The sequence below is a fragment of the Argentina silus genome, assembly GCF_951799395.1.
Source record: "Argentina silus genome assembly, chromosome: 3".
Taxonomy (NCBI): domain Eukaryota; kingdom Metazoa; phylum Chordata; class Actinopteri; order Argentiniformes; family Argentinidae; genus Argentina; species Argentina silus.
Genome location: NC_139657.1, coordinates 14,341,684 through 14,353,747, shown reverse-complemented (window position 1 = coordinate 14,353,747; position 12,064 = coordinate 14,341,684). Strand labels below are relative to the sequence as shown.

The 12,064-nt window shown below is 47.4% G+C and overlaps 1 protein-coding gene across 4 annotated transcripts in view; it reads right to left on the bottom strand.

The window, feature by feature from the left end:
- itpr2 (inositol 1,4,5-trisphosphate receptor, type 2) overlaps nucleotides 1-12,064 on the bottom strand; it is a 49,746-nt gene that overhangs the window by 16,166 nt on the left and 21,516 nt on the right. For all 4 annotated transcript variants that reach the window (XM_083666812.1, XM_083666814.1, XM_083666813.1 and 1 more), the window contains exons 37-45: nucleotides 11,674-11,782; nucleotides 4,468-4,588; nucleotides 3,884-4,071; nucleotides 3,559-3,742; nucleotides 2,345-2,598; nucleotides 1,916-2,116; nucleotides 1,176-1,286; nucleotides 649-744; nucleotides 282-404 (exon numbers count right to left, since the gene is read on the bottom strand). In XM_083666812.1, the coding sequence (XP_083522938.1) occupies nucleotides 282-404; nucleotides 649-744; nucleotides 1,176-1,286; nucleotides 1,916-2,116; nucleotides 2,345-2,598; nucleotides 3,559-3,742; nucleotides 3,884-4,071; nucleotides 4,468-4,588; nucleotides 11,674-11,782 (1,387 nt within the window). The remainder of the gene's footprint in view (nucleotides 1-281; nucleotides 405-648; nucleotides 745-1,175; nucleotides 1,287-1,915; nucleotides 2,117-2,344; nucleotides 2,599-3,558; nucleotides 3,743-3,883; nucleotides 4,072-4,467; nucleotides 4,589-11,673; nucleotides 11,783-12,064) is intronic.

Sequence of the window (12,064 nt, the reverse complement as noted above, 5' to 3'; positions counted from 1 at the left end):
AAAGACAAACGCAAGTCTCTTCTCTGACTCAACACGAATCTGGGTTGAGGTGAGCCAATGTTTCCATTAAAAGACACAGTTATTACCACCTGCTACAAACAGTGACATATAAGACTAAACTCCTACAGACACTATATGAATCATGAGACTAACCTGCTGGGGGCGGACGTGACACATCTAGGTGAATGTATGAGTTCTCTTCTAATTATGTGCCATTGATGTACTAACTGCAGCCTTTTTTGAGACTTAAGTACTGTCACCAACCCACCACCAGGCATTACCTGGTGGGCCAGGATATAGATATTGTGTCCCACATCTTTGGGCTTGATCAGGTCCCCTACACCTCCGCCTTCCTCCGCCTCACTCTCCAATCCCTGGGCGTAGGCCTCCTTCATAACGTCCACCTAGAACACACAGACAGTACTCACAACATGAACACCAGGCTAGGAATGCCATCAGCCAAAGTATAACAGCATCAGATAAGTGTCATAATGTTTGATGATGGAAAGTCAAATACGATGCTGTTCGAATCAAAGTGGACATTCATGAGTAGTTGAGTTGTAGCCAAGCTGAAATACATGAAGACTACAGTCAGTAATCTGTGTGTGTGTGTGTGTATGCATTTGTGTTATTACTAACAAAACTTACAAGTTCATTGGGCCTCATCTTATAGAGGATCTTCTCTGCATTCTCGCTGTCATGGCGACTCTCCATGATAGCCAATAGAAGCTTGGAGGCGTTGTTCTACGAGACAGAGCACAACCAATGACCTTCACATGCTAAATCAACTACATTTGGGCACTGAGCCAAAATCAGTCCTCTAGGAATGAATGAGCTGAAGGAGGACAGAGATTACACTGAGAAAAGACATGGCCACTCCCTCATTTAATAAGACACCATACAGTAAAGCTTAGACAGCACATTACATGGAGAAACGGGACCATTACTGAAAATGACTCAAATGCTTTCAAATGATTGAAATTGACAGAGAAAATTCCTACAGTGGGCTTGGTACTCTTAGTGTTAGATTGGATGCAATGTCCTATTCATCAGAGAACAGTGTATTGCTCTAATAGACTCTCCACTACTGCATGTTCAGCAATTGAGTCACCGTAAATGGTCTCTGAGGGCTCTCGTAGGTGGGTGAGAGTGTGTATGGAGGGGAGATGACTAACCTTGAGTTGCAGCACCAGGTCCAGACGGTGCTTCCCCAGAGGGTTAATGGAGTTCACAATCAGAGCTATGATGATGTCGATTCCGTTGGACTCGTGTCTGGCTATAGATGACTGGAACAATGAGAGAATAGGTAAAGCATTTTTCATTGGAGGCAGAACAATGTACTGTAAATGTAACTGGTAGGATTTATGATGAACTAGACTGAAGACAATACTGCTATTAGTCTAGTGGGATTGCGGAGTGCAAGTCATCAACCACTTTTCCCATGCACTGATCAGGCAGAGTTCATTGCTGTGCATTAATGTCATTGCCAATTTTCATGGCTTCCCTCTGACCACAAAATCAAATCACTACTATCACTATCACATCCATCCACATCCATCTGTGTTTTCAATGATATGGAGCGATATGTGTCTGAGTGTACAGTACAGTATGTGTTGCAAACATGGCTGTCACATGAACATCGCATGGATATCTTTATCGGTCAAGTGTTGAACAGTAAACAATAACTGACAATATCTTAGGCTTTTATGTTATAGTTCTCATATTACTAAACACAACTGTCTTGTTTCTCAAGTCAAAAATATGGTGGTGATGGTGTGTATGTGTGTGGGTGGTACCATACCATTGTTTTCCCAAGTAGGCCTTTACATTGGCCTTCACCCACCACCACTGGTGGGTTATGAGTCTAGCCAGCCCCATAGAGAAACAGTCCTCTGGTCAAGCGGTCAGCACGTACCTGATTCTCGTGGCAGGGGCCCTGGCAGTACTCTGTGAGCGTCTCCAGGGTCTGTCGAACCAGGTCCACGTTGCTCTCGTTGATGTAGAGGCCCAGCAGGCCCAGTCCCCCTGTGGTGCTGCCACAGATACAGTCCAGGAACATCATAGTCTCACACACCAGGTTGTAGTTGGTCTTGTTGTTCTGGTTCCGCAGAAAGTTCTGCAAGTTGCGGTGCGAACAAGGTTCCATATATATTACATACTGCATCCGAGAGAGAGTAAATAAGTAAAATAGCCGCTAAACCTCAGAAAAAGTGGAGAAAAGAGGCACTGTACTATACAAATCTAAGATTGGCTGAGCCAAGCATTTGGTCTGTTCCCCTACACACAGACCCACTGTAAAGCCTGTGAGTCTTGGCAAGCAAGACTAACACAGAGCAGACCATACCTGTAGGTCTCTGTTGTGGTTCTCACAGAGCAGCTGCATGTAAAGGAGGATGGGCTTCATGATGGTGATGGCTGGGCTCATCTGGGTCTCCTCCAGGGGCTCCTCGGTCCCCCCCCCCTCGCTGGCCGTGCCCAGCACATCCAGGTCTGAGTCCAGCTCCTTCCTGAAGGAGCAGAAGGCCTTGGAGGTGGCTGAGGAGGCCTCCTTCAGCTGGCCCCGCATCTCATCCTTCATGTGCAGGCCAGAGTCCTTCACTAAGGGGGACAGGGCATCTGTATTGACTTGACTGTGTCCAGTGTACAATGTATCTTGATGACTGGACGTTATTATACTGTCATATTGACACAGATAACATATTTCAAGTTGGTGCAGCAGAACGCACAAGACAGTTCCAATGTTTAATGTGTTTCAATGCTTTCCTTTCAGTCAAACTGATACGAGATCTAATCATTTTAGACAACCACTTGAGTAATTCCTGTGACCCTCTAACAAGGGGTGAACTGTCCTGTGGGATTTTTGGTGTATGAAAACAAGCCATCTTGGTACAATGGTCCTTTGATAGACTTGTGATGTGGTCCCTCACATGGCCTCTCTGACATGTGACTGCAAGGCATGGGGGGCGGAAAACGGGAACAACAGAGGATCTCAGAAAGTACTGTGACTGTTCAGAGGTCAGGGAAACCACAATGAAACAACATATTTACACTATTTGGCTGTAAGTCACAACCTTCATCCAAATAGGTGGTTTACTCTGATAGGGCTGGGGTGTGTACTGTAGGTCTGACTGTGTGAAAATGTGAGTGACCTCGGAACTTATCAGTCACTACTCCTGTAGGCCAAAGCTGGATTTCAAGCATTTTAATGACCACACATTAACAGTACAATATCATTAATCTTCTAAATCTGGCTCGCAGGCTCATGTTCAGATCATGCCGCTTTGACCCCCTTGTGACTCAGCATCTTTCAAACTCCCTCGCTCTCTAAAGCTCATCCCTCCACCTCTCCCTAGTGACTCTCTCTCTCTCTAACTCTCATCCCTCCCTCCCATCTTCTAGCTACCTCGCTCTCCATCCCTCATCCGTCCACATATAGTCCAGGTACTGACTCGATCCTGCTCAGTCCTATAAAGCAGGAGAGGCTGATGAGGTTGAGAAGACTGCAGCAGGGGAACTGTACTGTAGTCGGGGAACCCTAACCCTATGTTATGGGCCTACCTGATTTCTTGAGTCTGATACCACTGGTGTCCACATCGTCATCTCTCTTTCTGCAGCTCATCTCAAACATGTTGACAGATACGGTGGTCCGGATCTCTTGCTGGGCCAGACGCATGCGGTCGTAGAACACCTTGAAGAACCTCTCAGACTTCTTCTGCTTGGACAGCTGGTGGTAGAAGGAGTTCTGAAAGGTGGAGACAGCAACCCAATATAATTAACACAGTATATCGGAGTATGACTCAGAGTGTGTGTGTGTGTGTGTGTGTGTGTGTGTGTGTGTGTGTGTGTGTGTGTGTGTGTGTGTGTGTGTGTACTGCCCACCCACCTGTATCTGTGTGTTTCCCCCTCGGAGCAGGGCGATACCCAGCAGGATGCTCTCTTCGAACACATCGTTGTTCTTGGTGCTGACAATGAGGTCGATGACCAGCTCAGACGCTCCCACACTGTCCAGGAGACACTGGATATCCACCGTACTGGTACCAGGCTTGTCAGAGTCTAGCACCGGGGAGCCACCTACGGATAGACAGAATGGGTATTGATGACTGTAGATTGATTATTTTAATCAATCATGTGTAATAGTAATAATGGTGTAATTATAATATGTAATCATAATCATTTCATAATATGGATATTTAGCAGATGCTTTTATCCACAGTGATTAACAGCCACACACCACAGGCACGCACACACGCACACATACAGTATGTGACTTGTGGGAATTTAAGCCAATACTTTAGTTTGACCAGAACCTTGCTCCAACCAACTTGACATTGACGTAACCAGTAACAGCCAATATAACACAGACGATGTCTGCTGAAAGGTCTATCCGTCATGTAATGTTTGTTCTTATGTCCCCAGGAGGGAGCCGTTTCTGTGGTTATTGTTGGGGTTATTTGGTTTGTTCAGTACCTCCAGAGGTAGGCTTGACAAAGCCTCCCGACAAGCTGTTCCCGCTCCCAAATTCTGATTTGTAGTGAAGCCTTTGATTTCCAAAATAGCGTGTGAGGAGAATTTTCCTCAAAACTGTTCCCTGTGGAGGAGAGAAATCGAAATATTAAATCCACATGCAAATGTAAATGTGCCTGTTATATGCAGAGCACAAATAGAAAAAAATAAATTGCTCACACCATGGTGAAAAAACACAACCAAATATATTGCACATGTCTTTCCATTTATAGACATAGTCATTTATAAGAGAAGGCCTTTATTTCCAGTGGGATAAGATGTCACATGTTGGTGCTTGTACATTACACAACCCAGGTGGACCCAGCACACGATGGCCATAAGGTGCCACTTTCAGCTAATTGCAACATTTAATAGAGGAATAGATTTTTACATAACCAACATGAATCGATGTAATTGTTGAAATTGCATTCTGAGAAAGGCAAAGAGAAAGAGGGGGGTGGAAACCGGAGTTGGAGGTACACTAGGCACTGATCCAGCATGCAGCCTCCAAAATGTGCCCCTCGTGGGAGAACACACACACACACACACACACACACACACACACAGAAAGAGAGAGTGTTACATAACACCTGGTGGTGGCTGGCTGGTAAATCACGAGGGAAGGTTGGCAGGGGAGCAGGGTTAAAGGGATCTCTCTCTCTCTCCCTCTCTCTCTCATATGTGAACGTTGCCCTGTCTGGAGAGAGCGTACATAACCTTCCCCTATGATTGATTACACAATGTGTGGGAGTGACTGAGTGCAACCTGTCTGGCAGGTAGAGGACTCGTATGCTCCACAGCCACGGCCATTTTCATCCCAATCTGTATTGTGTAAGCGAACAAGGAGGGATGGTATGGACGGATGGATGGGCAAATGGGTCAATCCGTTTCCATGGAAATCGCCACAGACGACCATGTCATGACAAACACTCAACCTTTCCCCCAATGGGATACTACTGACGGGGAGTGGAGAACAGGAGGTGCAGGGAGTGCACACCAAACCACATCAACAGGATCCCTGGGAGAAGGGCCAGATGGAAGCAAAGTTCAGCCAAAGCCCTCAGACCGAGAGCCCTGAGGAGAGCGTTCTGATGCAGCACGTGCAGCTGATGTTCCCTGTCTCAGTAAACACTCCATCTCATCTGCAGTCAGCAGAGACGCCCGTCTGCTCGTGCTGTCTGGCTGAGCCCACGCGCTCGCGCACACGCACACGCACGCACACAGCAACACACAGCAACACACACACACACACACACACACACACACACACACACACACACACACACACACACACAGCAGGTGAAGCGATTCAGTAAGCAAACTCCTCTCATTCCCACTCAATCAGAAATGCACAAACACACACAGAGTGCAAGCAAACACTCAACACTGTCTTCTAAGGCAGCTTAACAGCATGCCTTTCGTTTTGATTTCAACCGGATCAAATCATTACTGACATTAGCATTTCCCCTTTTCTGACAGAGGATGTCTAGTGTCCTTCTCTCCCCACTTTCACACACATCCTAGAGGAGAGTGCAGGCAGGCAGGCAGGCGGGGGGGGGGGGGGGGGTCGGGTGGGTTCGCCCCCCCACCGGCTGGGGTGATGCGGTCGGCTGGCCAACTCTGCTCTGCAGAGGGAGAAGAACAGAACAGAGCAGGATGGAGGGAAAGTCGTGCCAGTCTGACTCATCTGTCTGCTGCTGCATGGAGCAGAAAAAAGAAAACTCCAGTCAGGTGATGAGAGGACAGAGCCAGAGAGTGAGAGAGTGAGAGAGAGAGAAAGAGAAAACAAGGGAGGAGGAGGAGGAGGAGGGGGGGGGGGTCCAGAAGCTTGCACAGAGCAGACAGCCATGAGCTTTTAAAATGTGCGCCGGCACACCACACTGCGGCTGCAGTGTCCGAGGTGGGGATGAGGCGCCGGTCGACCTCCAACCCCCCAGCCTCACCAGTCTGCACATGTCTCCAACTCTGGAGGGGTTCAGGGAGGGAGAGGTGGGCTGAATGTGGCTGAGCACACCACACTTGTTTAGGGGGGCTCACAGCTCAGAGACAGAGTGGGCTGAGAGCAAAGCTGGAGCCCAGACACAAAGCCCCCTTCACAGAGGAAGCTGAGCCCAGCACCACAGTAGACACACAGGTAAGACAGAAGAAGAAGAAGAAGAAATAGTAGTAGTAATAATAATAATAGTAATAATAATAATAATAATAATAGTAATAGTAGTAGTTACACGGAAAAGTTGAGAGCAGTGCAGCATGACCTTTCAAGAGTTGTTTTTTTTGGTTGTGTAAATTCTCCCACACCAGAAACCTGAGGACTCCCAGGGCAGGAGTCTATCAAGGAACACTGATCTAGTACAAAGTACACTATAGCACAATACAAGGCAGAGTTCCCCCTGAGGCTGAAGGCTGCACCAGGAGCGTGAGCAGGGTGGATCAACTCCAACTCCAGTATGACTGGGGAGGAAGAAAAGGCAGTGTCTAACAAGCCCAGTGGGTATCATAGCATTATTGACATTGAATATAATAATGGAGTCGTACTGTCCAGTACTTCCTCTAAGGGCCTGATCATTATTTAGCTGCCCATCTTACAGTACTCTATATCGACCTTACAGTTGAGGCAAGTATGAATACCAAAAGATCACAAAAAGTGAATGATCAAAACTCAACTTAATTGCATTGTACAGGACATACGGTAGGCTCCTCATATACCTGTATGTATGAAATCCAAATTGGCACGATGACATTCTAATTGCTAAAGAATCCCTGCCAATAACAATGAATTAAGAATCGTTTGGGAAAGCCCAGCCAACCTCTGATATCCTCTGTGCGACTATGGAGTCAACCCTCTACCAATCTCTCTCGCTCTCAGCTCAGAACAGGACAGCAAGCGAGTGCCAGGATTGAGAGTATGGGGGAGTGGGAGCCTCCTCCACATCCATATCATCTTGTTGTGAAAGGTGGCTTCACACTGAAGCTTCCGCTGAGGGAAAATGATTACACGGGGGGGAAGAAAAAAATCAATGCACCTAAAAATCTCATCCTGGTGTCCGGGCATGAACGTATTAGCAACGCTATAGCAACGCTCCAGCGGCAGTGAGAGACTTGTATAACACCTTGAGAAAGCTGTTAGGATTCAGAACTGTGCTGTTGGTGCTCGCTGGACACCACACGCAATATCACACAGTGCCATATTGCCAATGTACTGGCCTTCAGATGGGGAATACACCGGGCTGGGCTCTGGTCACACCTAATAGGTGAAGAGAACGTTTACTTTAAGTTCAGTGAAATTTATTTCTCTCCTTTTCCTGTCCTTCTCCTTCTTTAGTTCTCTAAAGTTTCTCTCTCTGTTCGTTTCCTCATCTACTATGTATGCATCCCTCCAGTCCTGTCTCCATCCCTTTACTGCACACCTGTCTCCCTTTCTTTCTTCATCTCTCTCTCTCCATCTCTCCCTCTCTTTCTCTGCAGATCCTGAACCCCCATTCTTTAGCAGCCGTCCCTGCAGCTCTCTCCTCGTTTCATCTGGAAAAACAAGTCCGGCATGTTCTCTCCCACTCTGCGTTCTGGTAAACATCCATCCCTCGAGCACGCACGGACGCACGCGCGCACACACACACATGCACGCACACAGCAGGCCATCTGATTCCCTTTTATTGGCTGAAGCCTCACTAACATGGCCCCATTTAAAATGCTTTCCCACCACAAGCAGGCGCATCAGCAAAACAAATTAGCCCCGCATGTGAGAGCAATTGGTGAGATTGGTGATTTTCAGGAAAATACAAGACAAACATCATGAGTGCATAAACAAGCATTCTTCAATTGGCTGGCCCTTCTCTGGCGGGGTTCACTTCCGAAGTGGCACATGTGATTCAATAACATTGTTAAGCGCTAGGCACAGGGTTTGTTTGTGAGGACGGCTGTGTGATGTTGAGCGGTTATATGGCAGGGTACCAGCAAGGCTTGTTTGTCTCTCCTGAACACACACACACGCTTGCGCACACACACTCGCACACACACATGCGCGCACATGCACACGACATAAAAAAGGTATGAGAACAGCTGATTGACATATAATTATATTAGCCCTGGCTAGATGAGTCAGCATTAAGGCATGTGATGATTTTAGACACGAGACCCAATTCATGATCCTGTCTATAGCCTCCAGAAACTCATATAATACACACAAGTACAGTCAGCTGCTGGGAATGACGGTTGTAAATGATGTGAAAGCAGGTTGTACTGTACTGTAGAGTTTCCTGGGTACAGTGCACTGGGTACAGGGAGTATTAGAGAGCATGTGCAATACGCAGTAAGCCGTGAGTCATGTGCGGCCAGGGCTAGGGCCAGTCAGGGGTTAAAGCCTGTGTGTGGTGTGTCAGGGAGCTGCTCACATGGCCCTGCCCTGGCTGGCTGACTGACTGACTGACTGACTGACTGCAGTCAGTAGTGGAGGGATGAACCTAAGCCATGTTCCACTGCTACCATCACCACACTGACAAGGAAAACCCCAAAGGATGAGCTGCCACAGGGAGAGCCAGCGCGGCACTGCATGCCTGTGTGTGTGTGTGTGTGTGTGAGTGTGTGCTCATGAGTGCATGTGTGTTACTAGCTTAGCAGTGAGAGGCTGGTAATCTGTAAAGCTGCTTTGCCTGTGGCCGTCGGTGTGAAACTTGGCAAGAGTGACAGAGAGAGAAAGAGAGAGAAGGGGGGTGGGGGGGGGGGGCAGAGTGAGATATTATATAACCAGCTTATTCTTTCCTTTGTCAACAAACATGGGAGTCCTATTTACAGGACATACAAGCACATGCATGCACACACACACACGTGGTTGTCACACCCATAAAGCCATGTTTTCCAATAGTCAATGCTCAGCAGGCAAAGGGGATTTCTGACCTGTCAGATACTCGTTCACTTGCTCTCCAAAACACAGTCACTAACATACAGTTCTGTATAGTACAATTATATGTTGTTCTTCCAAGTACACATTTTGCAGAGCCTATGGGTAGACATCTAGATACAGTATACAGTTTCACATGACTACAGTATAATGGTACACATCTGCACAATTAGCTGACTGCAGGAAATAAACTAAACAATAAATGCATAAAGTGAAATCTGGATCTATCATATCTTTCCAGGCTTTCACATATACACCTCATCCCTGACCTAGAACCTTCCTCACCCAAAACACATAGGGCAGGTAATAGCCCCTCAATAAGGAGAAGGCATGCTTGGCTCTAAATAAAGTTACGTTTTGATTCAAAATGTTTTTGGATGCTGTATAGACCAGGGTTGATCCAATAACTAATGATATGGCCAGCACTCTCATATAAAAAAATAAATTAGGGTTTAATTAATGGTGGTTTAATTAATGCATAATCAGCATAGTCAGAGTTTTTGCTCCAAATATTTATAAACCCCTCCTTAATCTAACACACACACACACGCAAAGTACAACACTGTAGGCCAAGCACTGTAGGACTGCTGCAGATCCTTCCCACTCTCACCGACCCGGAGAGAGAGAGGGGTTGAGAGAGAGAGAGAGAGAGAGAGAGAGAGAGAGAACGTGATGAGAGAAGCAGCCGAGACAGACAGACAAGCAGGCAGGGGTGTGAGAGAGAGAAAGAGAGAGAGAGAGACAAAGCAATAGAGGGAGAAAGAGAGGCAGTCAGAGCGAGTGAGAGAGAGAAAGGAGGGAGGGAGGGAGGGAGGGAGAGAGAGAGAACGTGACGGTCCGCGTGACGCTGGCTCAGACACTGCAGGCTGTTACGTAAGCGCACCCCCTGCCCTGTCTCCTCATGGACTGAGCAGACGCCGCTTCCCTCCAATCCCTCGCCCTGCAGCCGCTGCCCGCTTTTTTCCCTCCGCTCACATGGCTCCTCACATGCTCCCTCCCTCCCTCTGTCTCTCTCACTCACTCGTTCTCTCTCCTCCTCCCACTCACAGTGCCCCAGGGGAGCCACCAACCTCTGCTGTTGCTCCGTCGCTCTGTCTGTCTGTCTCTCTCTCTCTCTCTCTCTCTCTCTCTCTGTCTCATTTTCCTGTGTAGCGAGACAGCAGCTCCACGCTCAGGGCAACAGAGATATGACACACAGAGCTACGGCTACACCTACGCACGCACACACACACCACACACACACACACACACACACACACACACACACACACACACACACACACCACACACACACACGAAAACTCCACCATTCTCAGCCTTTTCACACAACAATAGCCTCTTCACCATAATATTTGTTGCTGATTTTTGTGGATTGCTCAAGTCCCTGCATCATTAACCCTGTGAATGATATCATCAAAAGCAGTGTGCAGTCACCTGTAACACTGGTTAACCTTTACTAACAGAACAAGAGCCACTATAGTGATACAATTAAAAGTCATATGTCACGAAAGACTGTAAAAAGTGTTCAAGGTATCATATATTTCTGCAGTGTCAACTCTCCAGTGAAACCTCTCCTCATCACCCTCTACAACCTCCAGCAGTACAGCAGGGACAAACTTAATTTTACCCTCAAGAGGAGCTCTCCGACCCTGTGACAACTTTCTCTCTAGTTTTCCACTGCTCCTGCGTCGCCTCCACCATCTCCCCCTATCCCCCCCCCACCCCCCCCCCCCCACATAACCCTGGTTGAGAGAGAGAGTGTAAGAGGAGAGGCGCTCCTGCACCCCCGCTCACTGCAGTATTGATTTGTTTGTTCAGTGTTTGTGTGCCCCCCCCCCCCCCTCCCTCCCTCCCTCCCTCCATCCATCCCTCCCTCCATCCATCCCTCTCTCCCTCCCTCACAGTGTGAGTGTGTCCTCAAGTGCCCCCCTTGTCTTATGTAACAGCGTGGATAGAGAGGCTCACTGCATACTGATGATTGTGAGTCTGGGCTCAGAGCCCACAGACCTGGGAGAGAAGAAGGGGGACTACAACACTAATCTGAGAACAGCACCACTGCTCAACCGTGACAGAGCAATATGCACCACCTTTCCCGTCTTTATTTCATAGATTGATATGCATTTTTATACCCGTCATATTTTTATGGGGGTAATACTGTATATGCTGCTCGAACTCGGAATGGGTCTCTCTTGAAAATGTGTTTTTATTTTAGTTCATTTGTACGTTAAACTTTGATCTTAGATCGGTATCTATGGACATCATCTGTCAGTACTCACAGGCTCTTCGAAGGCCTCCTTCTTATCCACCATCTCTCTGAGCGTCTGCAGGATCTTGATGCACAGCTTCTCCTCCTTGTCCATCAGCTTCTTGGTGTGCTTGATCAGTCTGGGAGAGGGATACAGACAGGAGTCAACACCCAGCTTCAAACAGACCCACAGACGTATATCCATTGACCATTAGCTAGAAGACCGTGAATACACTGATTAATACATTTAGAAAATAGAGATGAGTTGAAACAGGTCTGTCCCTGTTCTCTCTCTCTCTCAGTCAGTCTCTCTTGCACCTCTTTGAACCTGTTATATACAAGAGGGAAGGAAAAAGCGCTGCTAAAATACAAATCAAGGATAGGAACCTTCGGTTAAGTGCAAACAAAGACAGACATGTTTT